This window comes from Podarcis muralis, chromosome Z (genome assembly GCF_964188315.1).
Source record: "Podarcis muralis chromosome Z, rPodMur119.hap1.1, whole genome shotgun sequence".
Taxonomy (NCBI): domain Eukaryota; kingdom Metazoa; phylum Chordata; class Lepidosauria; order Squamata; family Lacertidae; genus Podarcis; species Podarcis muralis.
The window spans coordinates 42525126-42543667 of NC_135673.1; the positions used below are offsets into that span (position 1 = coordinate 42525126).

At 42.9% G+C, this 18542-nt stretch overlaps 1 protein-coding gene across 7 annotated transcripts in view; it reads right to left on the reverse strand.

The window, feature by feature from the left end:
• Positions 1-4183: 4183 nt before the first annotated feature.
• The window catches only part of AFF2 (ALF transcription elongation factor 2), a 398976-nt gene continuing 384617 nt past the window's right edge, over positions 4184-18542 (reverse strand). For 5 of the 7 annotated variants that reach the window (XM_077922546.1, XM_028714334.2, XM_077922543.1 and 2 more), the window contains 6 exons: positions 16386-16574; positions 15717-15788; positions 14270-14363; positions 12421-12470; positions 7469-7683; positions 4184-4714 (listed from right to left, as the gene is read on the reverse strand). In XM_077922546.1, the coding sequence (XP_077778672.1) occupies positions 4593-4714; positions 7469-7683; positions 12421-12470; positions 14270-14363; positions 15717-15788; positions 16386-16574 (742 nt within the window). In that variant the 3' untranslated portion in view covers positions 4184-4592. The remainder of the gene's footprint in view (positions 4715-7468; positions 7684-12420; positions 12471-14269; positions 14364-15716; positions 15789-16385; positions 16575-18542) is intronic. The other 2 variants (XM_028714336.2, XM_077922544.1) reach the window with 1 other exon arrangement.

Sequence of the window (18542 nt, forward strand, 5' to 3'; positions counted from 1 at the left end):
GGTTGCAAACCTACATCAAACCATGTTTCTTGTGGCAAGTTCTAAAGATCTGAGGGTAGACTGCAGGGTGGCTTCCTAGGTCTAAGAAACACTCTCTGCAGCCCATGCTGGGCCTCAAACTGAGGGAAGGGTTCACACATTCATGCATATCAATTGATGACTGCAACATCAAGTGACCACTTTTTTGTGAATGGTCACCATGGATATTAATAGCACCAGTAGGAATTTAATATGACCTAAGATGCCAAATTTTTATGACATAAGTTCATACAGCTGCCTGTATGATTCTTCAAACATCACCTAAAAGTGTGTGTGTGTGTGTGTGTGTGTGTGTGTGTGTGTGTAGCAGGATTGTGCTTGCTGATCCTCACTCCATGTGTGTTTATCAGTATCTGTGAAGATAACCACTGTACACACAACCAAGGGTTCTACATCGGAAAGGTCCCCAAGTTGTGCACACAAGCAGAGATGGGGAACCTGTTTCAGTCTGAAGGCTACATACCCTTGTGAGACACCTCCAGGAGTGGGGTGCATGCCAGTAGTGGCCGGGCCAGAGTCAAAAGTGGGTGGTGCCAGAGACCAAAATGGATTGAGGAATGGATACTCAATCTTTGACTTTGACTACTGAACCACAGGTTACACTTGAGCCACACACAGAGCTCTCCATACTCTACACAGGCAGAGTTATTATCACAGTTCAAGGACACATTCCAGCCCGGCAAAAGCTTTTATGGATAGTGCAGGGGATTGCTAAGGGAGAGGGCATGTGGCTTGGGGATTGTTGTGACTTGGAAAGTGGTCTGACAGAAAGGCTAACAGAAGCTGAGATTTCACCACCTTGGTATAAAGCCCATGAGTGAATGCTTTGGTACAAACATAGGCTCTTTTTTCATAAGGAGTATTCCCACCTTGCATTCAACAAGTGAACCCAAGAACACAGATTTTTGAGCTGTACTATTATATTCCACTGTTCACATGTAATGTTCAATGAGTATACAGTCCGTGTACTTGTGTACACAATAGCAGAGCAGCAGGTATGTCAGCATGTACACTTTCCCCACACAAACACTAATACATGTGTAGAGACAGCGTGTTCCTGTGTTCAGAGTAACGTATAGACAAGCCTATAGATTGCAACAGATGCATGACAGGTAAATGGTTCTGCCTTTCTCTCTGCACACCTTCCACGGAATATGTGAAATTTCCTCAGGGGCAGAGTTATCAAGTACAGAGAAATCAAGAGATGAATGTTTGTTAGTGTGTGTGTGTGTGTGTGTGTGTGTGTGTGTGTGTGTGAACCAGACCTAGGATGCACACCACTGAAAAATTAGACAGGCTCCCCTATCCTGCCTCGGTAACAGATATGTGGTTACAGGCTAAATTTGGAGACAGGCATCCATTTACTAGATGTTACAGGGAACGAAACCAACACCGTGATCTCACTGAGTGGTTACAGATAACCCTTTGAAAAATGTCTTCTCTTTACGATAGGATTTCAAGTCGTAAATATCAAGTACACTGTGGTCTAGGATTTCTGTTCGCATTACACTAACAAGGAAGAACAATGCACTTAATTGGGCCAAATAGGCCAGTCAAAATCAACCGGCAAGGACCTAATGAAGAGGGTGAGAAACTCTGGTTACCTTTCATAACTTTATTATCAGGGATGGCCCAAGATGTTTTGCCACTTAAGACAAAGCAGAAAATGCTGCCGCCCTCACTGCTGTTGCCGCCTGAGGCAACGTGGAGAAGCCCTGGCATGCTGAAGGTGATGCAAGGGAATGAAGGAGACCACAGAGGAGCAAGCAGCAGCTGTGGTCCCCTCTTCCCAGGCAACACACAGATGACAAGCGAAGGTGGTGGCAATCAGGACGTTCCTGGGGCTCCAGGATCTGCTGATCCTCCCAGCTGCCCCCCACACTGCCGCCTTAGGCAACTGCCTCATTGAGTCTCATGGGTGTGCCTGCCGGCCTTGCTTTATACAACAACAAAAATGTCTCTTTATTCAGAACAATCACCTTTATAGGTACAACTTGCTCTTGATTCTGTGATTCCAAAGTCAGATTGCTGATCTCCTTATAGAACACAGATAAGCTGGCTAGTGCACCATCGTAGGGAAACTGGCCCCAATCTAGAGATGCATATAGGCTTCAGTTTATTGTGAAGCCCCTGATGGTTGGCAAGAGAAGGGGTTTCCTGCACTGAGTTCACCCTCCTCCATTATAGGGTGGGAGGGATGGGGGTGGGGGAGAGGAAGCACAAACACAGCAGATGATCTCTGGATCAGAGCTGGAAACACAAAACAATGGATGGAGGTGCAGAGTCCTCTCTTTCAAGCTGAAGCCTCAGAATAGTGGAAGAGAAACTACCTGTGGGTACCAGTTTTTGCACACAGAATGACACTTGCTGGGTTTGGATATTGATGTTCTCTGTTCCTTAGACTCAACCAACATTATGCAGTATTTATTTCCCAATTGTGGGATCGGTTATGTGGTTTTACAGAGCAGAAATGCTCTGTTATGTGGATTTTTAAAAGCCCCTATTAACAGATGTCAATATAACGTTTTAAAAATAATAAAGTAAAACAGATTTAGAACTTGATCTGGGATAATATTAAGAATGTTCTTATCACACTTATGCAAGGCTTGTTTTCAAATCCTTGCCATGTAAGCCTAGTTACCAAGCAGTAGGGGATATTATAGGATTATATAAGAGAACGTAGCTGCAATTAACTGTCCTCTTAATTATCTAATACATATGGAAACCTATTCCAGAGAGATGTCACAGAATGATATTTACATCAACATGGGATCAGTGAATTGTAAAATTTACTGTTAAAGTCATGAGGACCGCAGCGGAATGCAATACGGTTTATTAATTAGTATAACAAATTAGCTCTGTTTTGATGATCCGCACTATTTGAAAAATAATAACAACTTGATTAAAATCAATGTTGAAAGAAAGAGTGGAAATGAATTATTTAGGGGATGATAATTTTATTTATATTTTTATTATTTAATTTTAAAACCCTCAAGGCAGCTAACAAAAAATTAAATTACGTCACTCTGTTCTGAAGTGATATGGAACACATTGGTCCAAATTTGTGACACTTGTGAGCCCTGTTTACTTTGTGGACAAAGATTTAACATCAGTCTGTCTGGAAAAAGTTACCCTCTGAACTTGAAAACCCCTACTCCATGTGTATGTATGAATCTCTGTAGTTATCTACTAGTAAAGGAAGAACATTCTGCAGGTACCCAGGAGAAATTCAGTTCTTCTTACTGCTTATTTCCCAGTCTATAGCTCTGGTACTGAAAACAGATGCTAGGGTGGCGAGCTGGCAAGTAGATGAGGTTTGCTGAGCATGACATCACAGTGAGCCAGTCCACTAGCCTTAGAGGCCAGTTTCGAGATAGGCAGTAGAAGCTGGTCAATTAGGATGAAAGGGAAACTGCTCCATGAACCTCAGTCTGTCCTTGACCAACTCCCACTTGCCTCCCTTCTTACTCTTAGCCAGTTCCTGGGATGGGAATTGTCTGTCAATGCTTCTGGCTCAGTCCCTGTCCCTCCCTACCAGTCCTCATGGGCACCAGCCACCACTGCAGAGAGCAATGATGTCATCATGCTTGTCTCTAAAGGCTGGCATGTAAGCCTATCACGGTGGAACCCATACATTCCACTGGTCCCCTTCTCCATAACCTTGTCCCAGCAGCAGCCAAAAGTATGCACCCATATTGATCCTTGGTCATCCTATAGGCTGGTGGAGAAATAAATGGTCCAGGTAGGAAGCCATACATCCAGTTTCGCCCAGACGCGCGCCCCCCCCCAATACATGGTATCTAGATAAACCATACAGGCAGCCAGATACCCTTCAGTTCAAAATATAATCGCATAGTCTAAAATGGATGTTAAACCTGCATCGTGCTGCAATGTTAAAATTTCAAATCAAGTAAACATAATTGCTTGGGCATTAATAGAAATATCTCCCCAAGCCCATTGTGATCTCATGTTGTACGTGTGTGTGTGTGTGTGTGTGTGTGTGTGTGTAAAACTTGTATAAGGCATTTCATGTTTTGCTTCTTGAGGATCGATTTTAGCAATGACTTTTGGCCGAAAACTAGAACCAGGACTAAACTGAACAGCTCTCAGTCTGCATCCAAAGGGAAATACTGAATTGCATGGGTTGAACTGCTACACGTTTATTTTTGTTTAGATTCAAGACATTTTCACAAAAATGTATATATCTTCAACAAAGTGCAATACTGCAGGGAACTGCCCATTCCATAAAGCACGTTATGGAAGGCAAGAGTGGCAGAATTCAAGAGATGCAAGGCAAAAATAATAATAAAAAAGAGGAAGAATCCATACTGATTAAACCAGAACAAATACCCTGCTCAGCATCTATATTTTCAATTTATAGTGAATTCCACTTCTAACAGATAATTTTATTTTGTTTTAAAGAAGGAAAAAAAAGGCAAAAAAAAAAAAATCTCTATGAATACAGTCCCAGAAAAGAGTGGCTTTCCATCGGTGATCACCTGTGTGCAGGTGGAGGTAACAGGATGGAGCTGTGATGGACAGGATGGCAGTGACTACGACAAGTGTGCTTCAATGCGAAGCCAATGGAGTCCTTGCCGAACGTAACGGACCAGGTGGGTCATACTGCTGTGTTGCGATAATGGAGCTATCACCAAGTCCAGCTCTGTGAAGAACTCTGCAAAATAAAAATAAAAATAAGGAAGTGAACTCCTATCTGGGATAACTGAACAAATGCATTCACAAAGTATTATGATTATTTATTAAATCTGTAATCCAGATTTAATTCCCTTCCTCCAAAGATCACAGGGCAGTTTACAACATAATACAAAAGGAGAATACAAAATCCATAACAAAACAAAACAGCAACAACACACACACCAATGTTAGCTGTGTCCATTAACTTTAATAGGTCTCCTCTGAGTAGGCTAGCATCAATGCTTCCCCCCCCCAGTGTATCAGTCATGATTTGCAGAACTGAGTGGGCTACATTTTTAAGGAGTCAAGAGATGGGGCTTATTAGAGTAACAAAGGTGGCTTGTTACAAAATATGCAATTTGAGATTTTCAGCAGCTGATTATTTCTGCACTTAGCTTTAGGAATAATAATAGCTGGTTATGGTTTCTCTCTACTGGCTGAGCACCTGAGCTGCTTTGACTCAATTCCAAGCAGAATTGCTTGCGGGGGAAGAGAACCTGGTGATCTTTTAACATTCAGAGCATGAGGTAGAAAACAAAAACATATGTACAACCAATATATAACAACAACAACAACAACAACAACAACAACAACAACAACAACAACAAACAAACAAATAATAATAGTACCAAGGAAACAAATAAAAGGTAAAACAAGTTATGCAGTTGACTAGGAAGTTGCGATTCTCACATTCCTCCCCTCATTTCTGACTTGCCATTTGAATCACCACATGTAAGCATATATGCAATCTCATGTTGCTTTACTTAGCACAGTGGGAGGGTGTGACTGCTCTTTGCTTGCCTCCTGGTCCAGCCACTACAGGCTGTTGCAAATGCACCAGTGGAACCAAGCCAGCTCTGTTGTCTGTGTGTTTATTCTGTGCCAATCTCCTGTCACCTCTCCCTCCAGGTAAGCTGCTGTGATGCCTTTGGCAGCAGACCAGGTAAGCACTTGCCCTTCTTCCCCAGCAGCTGCCCCTCTTAGCATAAGTCAGCCTTCCTCAACCAGATGCCTTTCAGATGCTTTGGAATGCTGTTGCCATCAGGCCCAGTCAAAATATCTAGAGGGAACCAAGTTGAGGAACACTAGCACAGATGCACTGGGAATCTACATTAGTTTGCTGGAACAAATAAATTCTATTGGTTTTTAGGGAGTCTCAAAAATGCAGAAGGGGATTAACTACCCATCGTGATTTGTTATCATTCCAAAGTTGTCTGAACCATTTCCAACCTGGTTTGAATGACACAACATGGTAAACCACAGCCAATGTATGAATGGTTACAAGGTGTAACTTGGGTTGACTCCCACCTTTTGCCACACACACACACACACACACACACACCTTGCAAAAATATGAGCCCTGAAATGCAGGTGAATTGCAGCAATGACTTTAAAAAATAAATATATTGCAAGCTGCTGTGGAAATGTGGCAGACCAAATACTAAAATTAGAAAAAACGAGAAGCTGAAATTGGCTGATCCAACTTCCCTATGTGAGAGTGAACCTGGGACCTTCTTTAGGCAAAGGTTGTGCTCTATCACTGAGTTACAGTCGGTTGCTGCTTTCCAAGTCCAAACATCAGTCATGCTCCTGCAGCTCCCTTCAAAGAAGCATCAGCCATCCATTTTTCCTCTCACCTACGCTTGTCAGTGTCAACAACGGTGAAGAGTCTGCTTTAATCTGAATCCACTAGATGAGTCATGGACTCAAGGCAAACAGAATGACCTGGCTTTCAGCAAATTTGTCATAAGAGGCAGCTCCACATGAACACCATTAGTGTTGTAGATGCAATGTCCGCCCCTCCCCCCCACAAAAATTGACTTTTAAGCAAGCTGGAAAAGGCCAAAGCTGAGATATCATTCACAGTCTCAAATGTGGACCTCATTTGCTCAGCTCCCACTTGTCGGTACTTGGAACTCAGCATTCACACAGCTCAGCTGTACCTAATTATGTTTGTCAGAAGAGTCCTTCAAATGTCACTTTCACATTTTGTTCCCTACTAAAAAATAAATGTATAGAGCACCAATTATGGATAACCAACTTTAGTCATACTCAGTCTGTTGAAATCAATGGACTTACTCAGTGTTATTTTTATGGGGAAAGGTGCCAGAACTCACCACAAATGTTCCCCTTGTTCTCTTATAACGGCAACGGCACCCACCTGAGAGGTGCTCAGTTCTGGCTGATAGAAAGCACTGGGCTTACTTAAGTCCATTTCTTTCAGTGGGTCTACTTTGAGTATGGTCACCTGCACAACATTCTTGAAAGGTGGTACAGGCAACTCTCAGCTTAAGTTATGTTCTGGATACAGCGAGTAAAGTCAAGATTGTGTATAGTCAAAACACATTGGATTCAATGGTGCGTGAGAGTGCCAAAGTCTCCCCCCCCCTCTGACATCCACCCCCTTTTAATTATTTAAGATTTTTTTTTTGCCGCGTGTAAAGCTGAATGTGAGTAGGTTACCTGTGCATAAGTTGCAAGCTACCTTTACAGAAATGTATTAAATAGAAATAGGTAGGGGGCCCACCAGATGGTGCCTTTTCTACAGCCCCCCCCAACTTGGAACTGGTTCTCATGAGGACTAGAAACATCCTTTCTTTTAAACAAAAGAGAGGGAAGTGGACTTTCTCTGGTTCCTGCATATAGGGCCTAGGGAAAGAATGTAATAAGCAACCACCACCAGAGACATTCACATTCTTTAGATCAGAGAAATCATGGAAACAGTGTGAGGCACCTTTGTTTTCTCTTGCCAGCTTGTCAGCCATGTCCCAGTGCTCATAGCTTCGCAGGATGTTGTTGGTGATGTTGACGTGGCTGGCCGCCATTTGGTGGATGCGCTGGGGAATGCTTACGTTCCCTGACGAGGAAGATCCTGAAGCACCCATGGCGTTCCCAACTGAGCCAATGGGCGATGGGCTCAGAGACACGGGAGATGGTGTTCCTGTGCTCCTGGGAAAAGGGAAAGAGAATGAGGTTCCACCTTACGGGAAATTTCCTAGTTGTTGACGGGCAGAGTTTGCTGAAATGCTTTGTTTTAGGTAGTGCAAACTGGTCTATTGAGACAAATGAAGCACCTCTGTCCCACCAGTCTGCCTTCAGCCACTTAAAACTTGCCTGCCTTCTTCCTTGAAAAGGGGGTGGCCTTGGCTATCAGCTTCCCCCTCCTTAGTTTTCAGTGCTGCCCCTTGTAGAACTCAGCGGAAAGGAGGATGTGGACATAATTACTGGCTCTGGCGCTACCTACTGTTAGGCTCCCACCCTTCTGTCCCCGCCAGTCTCAGGAGAGAACCAGCCACCACTGGAATTAAGAAGTGGAGGAGAATCAAACATTCACCAGAGAGGTATATTGGATCACACCTGTAAGAAGCTTTATGAAAGGGGTTGGAGGTGAATGGATGCACTTCCAGCCCTATTGAAGGAAACATATGCCAAGGCCCTCGCAGGATGCCGGCCAGCCAGCTGAACAAGGCAGTTCACAACACAGATCAAGGAATATGCGCCACCAGCGATGGTCTGTACAATCTCTGTGACCAAATATGAATTTGCCTTGTTGCCATGGGAACCTCAGGGAAGAAGATTTCTTCCTCCCCCACCCTAATGAAAGCAGTGGGGGCTTCCCCACTTTTTGCTTAGCACTCTAGCATGAAACCAACAGCAAAGGAAAGCAAAGGAAAGCAAACAAGCTTTTAGCTGCAGATTCTTCCTGTTGTAAGGAATGGAAGCTGGACTCTTTCAACTCAGCTGGGCTATGGTCTTAACACCCATTCCCTCCCCTGCTTGTTTGTAACAGAGAATGCTAAGCACCTCACCAGACTACAATTTCAAGCATTCATTGGGATAAGACATGGCAGAAGCTGACATAAGACTAAATTTGTCCATCTAGCCCAGCTATTGCAGGGACAGGGAACTTTTGACCCTTCATATGTTGTGGGACTCCAAGTCCCATCAGCCTCAGCCGATATGGCTGATGGTCAGGGATGATGGGTGTTGTAGTCAGACAACTTCTGGAGGGCTGAAGGATTTCAGGCAAAGTTCCATGGAGAGAATTTTGGTAACTGGGGATGACTGAAAACAACAATATACATACATTTACTTTTTAAAAAACCCTATTCATGCTATGAACACTATTTTTCAGATTGCATAGTTAAGAAAGAATCAAGTTAATCAAGCCATACAACTCCCAAGATTCCCAACATAAGCTCATCATGAGCTGTAATACTGTGGCTAATTTGCATATCGTATTAACATCATTACAATGTTTGACAATTAATCTGCTGGTTTCCCCCAACCACAACACCACTGTTAGTATTTGTCTATTCCTAATATTAAAAAAAATAGTGCTTCTCCCCAAAGCCACAGCCTACCTCTCAAAGCTGCTGTATAAGCTGATAGCATTATTACTATTATATTTTTAGAAATTATCATAGCAAGGCACTAACATTATTGTATAATGTTGCAAATGGACAGTTCTAAAGTTATATATACACAATGAGAAACACTTTTGCTTCATTTTTGTAGGGACAGTACCCCAGGTGCAACTTTAGCTTACCTAGAATTAAACAAACTGGGTATAGATTTTGCATTAAGGTTGCAGGAAAAATGTGTGTGTGTGTTGTGGCATGTATGTGTGTTGGGGGAGTAGGTAGTAACTGCCGCCATTTTGCAGGGAACAGCAGAAATAAATATATTTCATAGCTACAATGATTTTCCAACCTGCTGTTAGAAAACACTCAATGTGCATTATTGGCTTACTATCAAAGTATTTGGTGGAATGAACTAGGACTATTTGCTACAAAATCCAGCCCCTCTGCATAGTAAACAATGCACCATTTTGGAAGGCTCCCTATACAGGAAGGGCCATAGCTCGGTGGAAGAGCATCTGCTTTGCAAACCTAAGTTCCCAAGTTCAGTCCCTTGTATTTCCAGATGGTGCTGGGAGAGTCTCTTGCCCAAAATCCTGCAGAGCAAATGCCAGTCAGTATATAGACAATACTGAGCTGGAAGGACTGATGGTCTGACTCAGCATAAGGCAGCTTCCTAGGTCCCTAAAGAGCACTGGGGTAAGCACAACTAAAAATACTTCTATAGATGCCCTTAAGAACTTCTGTGGCGGCTTGTTTCTATTTGGCACCGATTCATCTGGGCAGTGTTTTACAAGAAGCTGTGCTTTAAGTTACCTACTTAGAGCTAAGCTAATGCTCTCATATGGATTTTCTTCTAATTCTAACACCAGCAATTAGGAAACATCTGCCAGCTGAAAGCCCCACTGTGGGGCCTGCCCTTGCAGTGTTGTGCACTCAAAGAGAGCTCAATAAATTCTGGTTTCTGGGAATACAATTAACACCCTAAACGTAAACATTTGGGGGCATATGCAAAATCCCAAACACCTGTGCAACACAGCCATGACTTCAATACTGTCTACTGTTTATTGTTTGCTTTGGTTTAGATATAATAGGTTTTATTGTCATGGTTTCCCCCAAAATGACTTGGAATTTGGTGCAGATATTGAGAATTTCTGGTTAGAATTCTTTACCGCTTCCCCTTCATAGAATTACAATCCCCACATTTCTCTATGACAGGTGTGGAGAACCCAGTGGCGTAGCGTGGGGGGTGCAGGGGGTGCCGGCCGCACCGGGCGCAACATCTGGGGTTAGGGCAAATCCACGGGTTAGGGGGCGCAAATCCACAGGTTAGGGGGCGCAAATCCACGGGTTAGGGGGCGCAAATTACTTGCCTTGCCCCGGGTGCTGACAACCCACGCTACGCCGCTGGGAGAACCTTTCCAGCACAGGGACCACATTCCCTAAGAATAATAGAAACCTTGAGTAGGAAGGGACCCCAAGGGACATCTAGTCCAACTCCCTCCAATGCAGGAATCCTTTTGCCCAATGTGGGGTTTGAACCCACAACCCTGAGATAAACAGTCTCATGTGCTATGCTACCAAATGAGCTAAGCAGCCTTCTGGGGAATCATCTGCAAACAAAGCATATGTGCTAACACTTAGCTGCAGTTGTCTAGTGCATGGGCGTAGCCAAGGGCGGGGTAAAAATTGGGGTTACATTGCAACCATCAATGCAGATCTCAGTGTGTTGCCTTTCAGGTAGGTCTGTTATTTTCTGTGCACGTACATGGGCAAATTATTTGGACTGCTACAATATCTTGAGTGATTTAAGTTGTGTGTTCCGTAAAGTTGCATTCTACTTAACAGAACTTGCACACCATTCTCTTGAAATGGAAGCCCCCCTGTGTTTTAAGTGTCCCTAAATGCTTAGCTTTGGAGCATGCAGGGGCTAAACAACACCCCTTTGATGTCAACTGGCAGCTCTGCGGCAGAAATAATAATAGGTTTTCAACCCTCTGTGGCCCCAGACCACTTAGCTATGGTCCCTTCTCCACTGTGTCTTCTGCTACACCTTAGTTGTATGCTACTCTGCTTAACCAGGTAAAAGGAAAATCTTTCATATACACAGAAGACCAGCCCACCAATGACTGAAAAATAACAACCAATTCACACCATATATTAGTTCTTTCTGTTCACAAGCAGCACCTGCCCTGCGCAACCTGTGACTCACAAAATCAAATGGCAAGGAATCAACAAGGCTGGTTAGTGACAACTCTTCCCGTTTCTGTCCCAGCCGGACAACAGAAAAGAAGGTTTTATTAAGCTCCTGGTTGGCAACACCTGATGGGTTATTGGTTCAGTTCAGTTTGGTGGGTCTCAAGGTACAAAGGCCTGGACCACAGCATGTGCATGAGTTAGAAATGCAAGCCTGATTGATACTATATTGGTTGCAGATTTGTTACCACACGAAGTTCAATGGGCTACTGTTGGTATATAAATCCCTTAACAAGTTTGAGACCACTTTACTTGTAGGATCTCCTTACTCTGTATGTGCCCACTCAGCCAATTTGCTGAAAGAAATCATTTGTTTAGTGTGGCAGCACTGACACTTTGGAACTCCCTGCCTATTGATATCAGGCGGGCGCCATCACTGTACTCCTTCTGGTGCCTGCTAAAACCATTTCTGTTTAGACAGGTTTACCCAGTTATTTAGAATGTTGGTGCAAGTTTTAATCTGTTTTTACGTCTACTGTTACTTTAACTTTTAAAAAATCTTCAATTATTGTTGTCTTTTTAAAATTGTTTTATCTTTTTGGTAAACCACTTTGTTAAAAAAGCAAAACAACCACCTTCAATTTAGATGTGTATAAATTTTATTAAATAAAATAAAGCTGCTTTAGTTTTAATATAAGGGTCCAGTTAATCGGTTGAATAAGTGCATTCATGTATTCACCACTATTATGCTTCCAGTTTTATTAAACAGCACTTACCATTTATCAATGAAATATTCATTGGCCTTTCATTACTGAACAAATCTTTTTTGGGGGGGGCAGGGCGGGCTGGAATCATTGCCCTGGAGATTAACTATTTTGGCATCCTGGAACACCATGATACTTCCTACTCGATTAACAGCTCTTTTTATGTTCCTCATTTGGCTTTAAAAACCGCGCTGATGAAGAGAGTGGGATCGATCAATCCACACAAGGTTTCTCCTTGTTCTGCATGCCAAACTAACTCATGCAACATTTCATCGTAATATAACTACTTATCTTCATCAACGAATAAAGCCCTCACCCCTCTATCCCATCTAACTGGTCGTTTCCCACAAAGAGAGAATACTCACTTTCCATTGCCTCCCCAAGGAGAAGGGGCCTGTGAAACTTTGGAACAATTCTGTAAGAAAAACAAGTTTGGGGGGGGGGGGAGAGAGAGAAAGAAACAGGTCTTTGTTCACTCAGCAGCAGACACAAAGGAAGATTTACATTGCATTAATATTGATCAGCGCAAAGGAAGGCATTACCTACTTCAGTAGCAAAGCAGAAGGTGATATATATATATATATATATATATATATATATATATATCCATACCAGCATAATAATCCCTTTTAAACTAAAAATAAAGGGTGAGGGGGAAACCTGCAGGTTGGATAATTAGTGGGCTCTAACTAGGATGATAAAAGTCAATGAAAGATGCTATATACCAGAACTCCAGAATAAATCAAGCACCTTTTGTGAAGGTGGTTTAATTATCTTTATCTAAAATTCCTTCTGCAAAGGATGTTTTTCACCTTGCAAGGGAAATCAGCAAACTTTACATCAGGACACAAAAGCTCAGGATGATAACTTGAAATGAGGAGAAATTGCATCTCATAATTGAAAAATATTCGTAAACTTGCACTGAAGACTGTGGTCTTGCTCATATTGGTAGGCCTGGGCTTTTTTGCTTCAAGCTGCCAATATCTGCGCATGTGTCCATGTTACAGCGAATACTCGGTATTTAATTAGCATTAGAAAATCCATATAAATCTGTGAATGCCCAGATATATTATGAATGTCAGCAGTGGTTGCTTACACACTAGGAAGCTTTAGCATTGCCAAGAGATTGCTATTCTACAGGGAGGCTGGAAATGACATTTAAATGATGTTTCCACATAGCATCAAATTTAGCATATATTTCTCATAGGCCCATGCTTGCAATATCTAACTTCAATAATATTTACTCAGAAGGAAGTCCCATTTAGCAAAGGACTTGCAGCTAATTAAAAGGTGGAAGAATCAAAGTAAAGCCACTTTAAGTAAAAGAAAGAAGAGCAAGGAGGAAGCTGAAAACTGATGGGCCAATTGCAGGAAGCAGCCTCAATGCTTATCTATGATGAGCTTCAGTGTGTGTGTGTGTGTGTGTGTGTGTGTGTGTGTGTGTGTGTGAAATTCACTACACCTTGGGGCTGAAAAAAACCATGTTTTAATACTACTACACGAATGAGCAGAAGTTACTCTCAGGCTTGCCTGCTCCACTCCACCACCCCCCCCCGGTGTAGCCTGGAGGATGAAATAATAAGCATTCACTTCCAGAATTTATTGTAACAAGTCAAGAAGATGATGTGGTTTATGACCCTGGCTTGTTAAAACCAGAGTATCTCCAGTTCAGTTTAAAGCAGGCATCCAACCTCTCCTCATATCAATGTTGCTGTAGGAGAGGGGAGTGGGAACTGCAAAACTCAAAGTATCACTGTTGTTTATGCTCTGTTAGCCAAAACTTCAAAGCAGACTAGTGTTCAAAAACACCCTAAGAATTAAGTGGATGAAAATTTTCATTCCAAATAAAGCAGGCAATGTGGATGCAACCACATGTCTTAATTGGCCCATTAGCATTATGTCCTACAACGGGGAGGGGACATAAACCAGTAAATGCTGCAATTCACAAAATTCATATGGGATTGTCAATGTACACACATAAATATCAATACTGAGGATATTAAATGTAACATGCACAGGTGCTGCAGTTGCCCCTCATACTGTTATGGGCTGACATTTACCACATGGGGCTTTTCACATGCTTACAGAAACACCATGGTCAGCTTACATAAATAGTTGCCATGTGCAAACCAGTTGCCCATCTGGAGTCAACCATGGCTCAACCTGTGGTTTTCTGTGTGGCACTCAGAGTAAGAGAAACAAACTGATGCTTACCTTAAAGTATTCCATAAGAGATCTGGAGTACTTCATAGCATTCTCCCTCTTTAGTTTAAACATTCTCTGGTAGAGAAGGGATAAGCATCGGTAGCTGTGTACAAGTTTTTTTTGGGGAAAAAAACACATTTCTTCTGTTTAATGAAATTGCAAACTAAACACAATCCAGTCCAAATTAAGCAGACCCAGAATCATATGTCCTCATTCCCCATCAGACTGTCAAGTTGCCCCTACCATGGTGAAGCTGCAATTATCTCACAATAATTTTAATGGGCTTCAAATCTGTAAAACCAAGAAAAATACATGTGCATCGGTCTGAAGTGCAACTGATATGAGTGGGAGAGACTGAGGCTGCAATCCTAACTCCATTAACTTGAGAGTAAGTCCCACTCAATTCAACAGCACTTACTCTTGAATAGACATGTTGGAATTGTGCTGTTAAGTGCATGCGTAATTCTCATTTCAATAAATGAGGATTCATAGAACCATAGAATTGTAGAGTGGGAAGGCACTCAGGGTCATCTGGTGCAACTCCCTGCAACGCAGGAATCTCAACACACAGCCCCTCATCCAATGTGAAGCCATACCGGACCCTGCTTAGCTTTGCAAATGTGTAAGCAGTTTTATTGCTGCATAAGTGCATGGGTTTGGCTGGATCATCTGCTCTACATATCGTTTGCTCTACATATTATCCTTTCTCTCCTACAAGGAGTTCGGGGCAGTGCACATGGCCTTTTGTGCCTATCCTCACAACAAGCCTGCGAAGTGTGTGGGGGGTGCACAACAGGAGTACTAATTGAGCTTCATGACTGAGCAAGGATTTGAACCTAGGTCTCTCCCCAAGCATAGCTCAGCACTCTAGTCACTTCACCACCATTTTGTTGCCTCTTTCCCTTTGGGTCCAGTCTTCACCCTCCCTTAGAGCGGGAACCTTTTTCCCTATGAAGGGCTGTTGACTCAAGGCGCGGGGGGGGGGGGGAGCAACTTTTCCACTTTTCTCAGTGGAAAGGTTACGTTAAGTAATATGTTTGAATGTTGAATGTATAAGTGTATGTCTATTGTCAATGGATAAAACAAACACCATTAGATGTACTATTGGATAAGTGGTGGTTATTGTATTTGAATTTGTTTAAAAACCATATACACACACAGAATGAAATTGTGTAAGAGGCCACATGAGAAACAAGTTGAGGGCCACATGCAACCCTTGGGACACAGGTTCCTCTCCCCATGGCCACAGGGAGGGAGGGAGGGAGGGAAAGCAAGCTGAGTGGAGGTTGCCTTTCTTTGAACCTGGGCACTGCTCACGTGCCTTGTTCACGTTCCTAAACAAGGAGGAGGACCATGGACTCTCCCATTGGGTGAGGACCCTTGGCAGCTGCCCAACAATATCTACCCTGCTGTTATATCTAAGTTGTCTAAACCAGGGCTGAGGAAGACAACTCACCATAGAACTGCCAGTTTCTTGTCTCCATCTGTGGCTGTAGAGCAAGTGAAGTTTTTCAGTCTCAAGGCATACCTTTAGTGGAGAGAGATTTAAGGGGGGAGGAGAAAAAGGAGAAGAGGGATGAAATATCGAGTGTCAGCAAGGATGCTTTGAGAAAAATGAGTGAGTCAAGCTATTGGTCCACCTAGACCTGGAGTGTTCTAATCCCCTTAGGAATTCAAAGGCAGAGATCTTTCCAGGTCTAGGCTCCTCAAGTGCTTTCAAACTTAGGGAGACTAGCATGTGGGCAATGCACTCTCAAACAAAACAGCTGTGTGGAGTGCATCACCTGTGACACTGAACTGCAGGAGGGGGCCCCTTGCCGCTCAACCGTTTCCTGTCCCGGCTTGCGAATAATAAAGTTGGGCAATTTCCTTTCCTTTCCTTCTCCCCCTCCCCTCCTTCCCTGATGAAAGTGTTCCTCACCACCCGCAACATTCCGCACACTTAAGCCTTCTGAAAATCAAATCATCATAGAAAAACCATTGTTCTGAGCCTTAATACAATTTCACAGGTACTTGTGTTAGAGTAAGTAATAGAGTTCAGTGTTGCGTAAGGAGGTTTTAAGGTATCCGGGCGGTCTCATTTACAAGGGAGTAATGGAGTGCAGGAGAAATGCACTGCTTTTACCGCACTGGATCACTGCCGCCCCTGTCGTCATCACCATTATGTGCTTCATATATAAAGGACCCTTTTAGTTCAGCGCTTTCTTTCTTCATTTTCTTCCTCCCCTGCCCCTTCTTGTGCTTTACGACAGCTTCTGTCATACTTGGTGGCTCAGGACAAATTAAGGTTTCGTATCCTTTGAGGATGTGCACGCTTAAAAAGGAAGGGATTTAAAGATACAATTAGTCTAAACAGCCTTGGCAGCCGTATTTCTGGCATCCTGAGTCACTGTGATGTGTTGCTCATTCTCACAAATCAATGTCATCTGTGTGCATCTGAGCCTTTGAATAGCTATAATTAGCAAAATGGATTAAAAAAAGAACCCCCAAAGGTCTGCTGGGAGGGAAGACAGCAGGAAGAGACAAGGGACATCACTTGCTTACACTGTATCTTCCAGCTCTGACAAATCCCCCCCACTCGCTCTCTCCAGGGTAAAATTGTATGTGAGGGCAACAGACTCATGGCTTTAAAATGTTATGTGCACCAATCATATGAACATAAGGAAAGCTTCTGTATCAGGCCAATGGCCCATCTAGCCCAGCATCTTGTTCTCATGGTGGCGAGCTAGATGCCTATGTGAAGCCTGAGCACAACAGTACTCTCCCCACTTGTGATTCCCACCCCCTGGCATCCAGAGTGCCACTGCCTTTACTAGTGCAGGTAGGACACAGCCTATGTGGCTCCCTCCCACAGTGGAGAAAAAGGGCAGGTTTACATATCAGAAAAGGTGCACAAGTGGTGCTTGATGCCTCTCTCTGCCCACAGATTACCTCCCCACACCTGTTTCTCTGAACACTTCCAACAGCTAGGATAGCACCTGGCATTGGAGCTCAGATAATGAAATGCAACATGAAGCGAGGGGGGAAGCTGTGAACGGGGTGAGGTTCAGCCCATCCAATGGATAGGTCTGGTTTAGTTGTGTTTTAGCATGTGATCATTCTGCTGCCCTGAAACCTCCTTTGTGATCTCCCCTTTCTGTTTAAACCAGAGCTGCACGCAAATACACATTCTGAAATATTTACAAGGCATATTATTTCCCCAAAGATAACAGCTTCTTTTCAAATCCGGTACATTTCTGCTATGTAAACAAATACTCATTCATAATGCAAAGCACGTACTATTTCCTCACTGATACTTCCCTGACATTGAATTCTTTCATGTTATAAATATACGTTTCTAAGGGGAAATCCCACTACTGCTAGGGAAAGTTGGTTCATATGCTGCGTGCACAATGCTTGGTCCTGTACATTTGGGTTGACACCTGACTTTTTAATGGCTTGCATGTGCAGATGAATGGCCATTGCACACACTGCTCCACAGGTATCACCTCAAACACAATATATTTCAGTGGAATCAATTCAGATGCCAGCTAGCTTGTCAGGAAGCAACTCTGCTCCCTTAGTCCTTCACATGCTTTGCAGGGGATTCACAAAATCAAAGAACTGTAGAGTTGGTTATACTGCACAACCCTTGTGGTCCCTTTCCAACTCTACAACTCTTTGATTCTATGGTCAAACCATGGTTTGCCCATTGCAAACCATTGCAAACCACGTGAGTGGCTCATGTGCCTCCTCCTCTTCTACTGGTTCAAGGTAATCAGGGCTGATATTCCCTTATAGGGCAAGATATAGTGGCTGCAAACCATAGTTTGCCTCCACATCAGCACTGTAGTTCAAAACCAGTCCAAGGTCCTTGATGCAGAATCTACTTGAAATTCAACAGGTAAAATAAAATAATTTCAATCCAGAGAATGGTTATGATCCTCCCTCCTTTGATTTTGGTGCCTATATAAGGCCCAATCTGTAGGGTTGGATTGCTCAGTCTTTCTGGTTTGTGTCAATTTCAAAACTGTTCATCCATCAGTCCATGTTTGCATGGAAATTCTTAAATAAATTCTTAAATAAATTCTTAAATAAATTCTTAAATAAACATTTTACTACAAAATGCATATTTAAATAGCAGTTTGTCTCAGTGCAGACATTTCTAAACTTTTACACACTTTTATCTTTTACGCATTTTGATATGGCTTTAGAGCTGAAGGCTGGATTGCATAATCTGGAGAAGCGTGAAATCCAAAGGGTAACTGCATTCCAATCTGCACATTGGTGTGGGAGGTGCAAA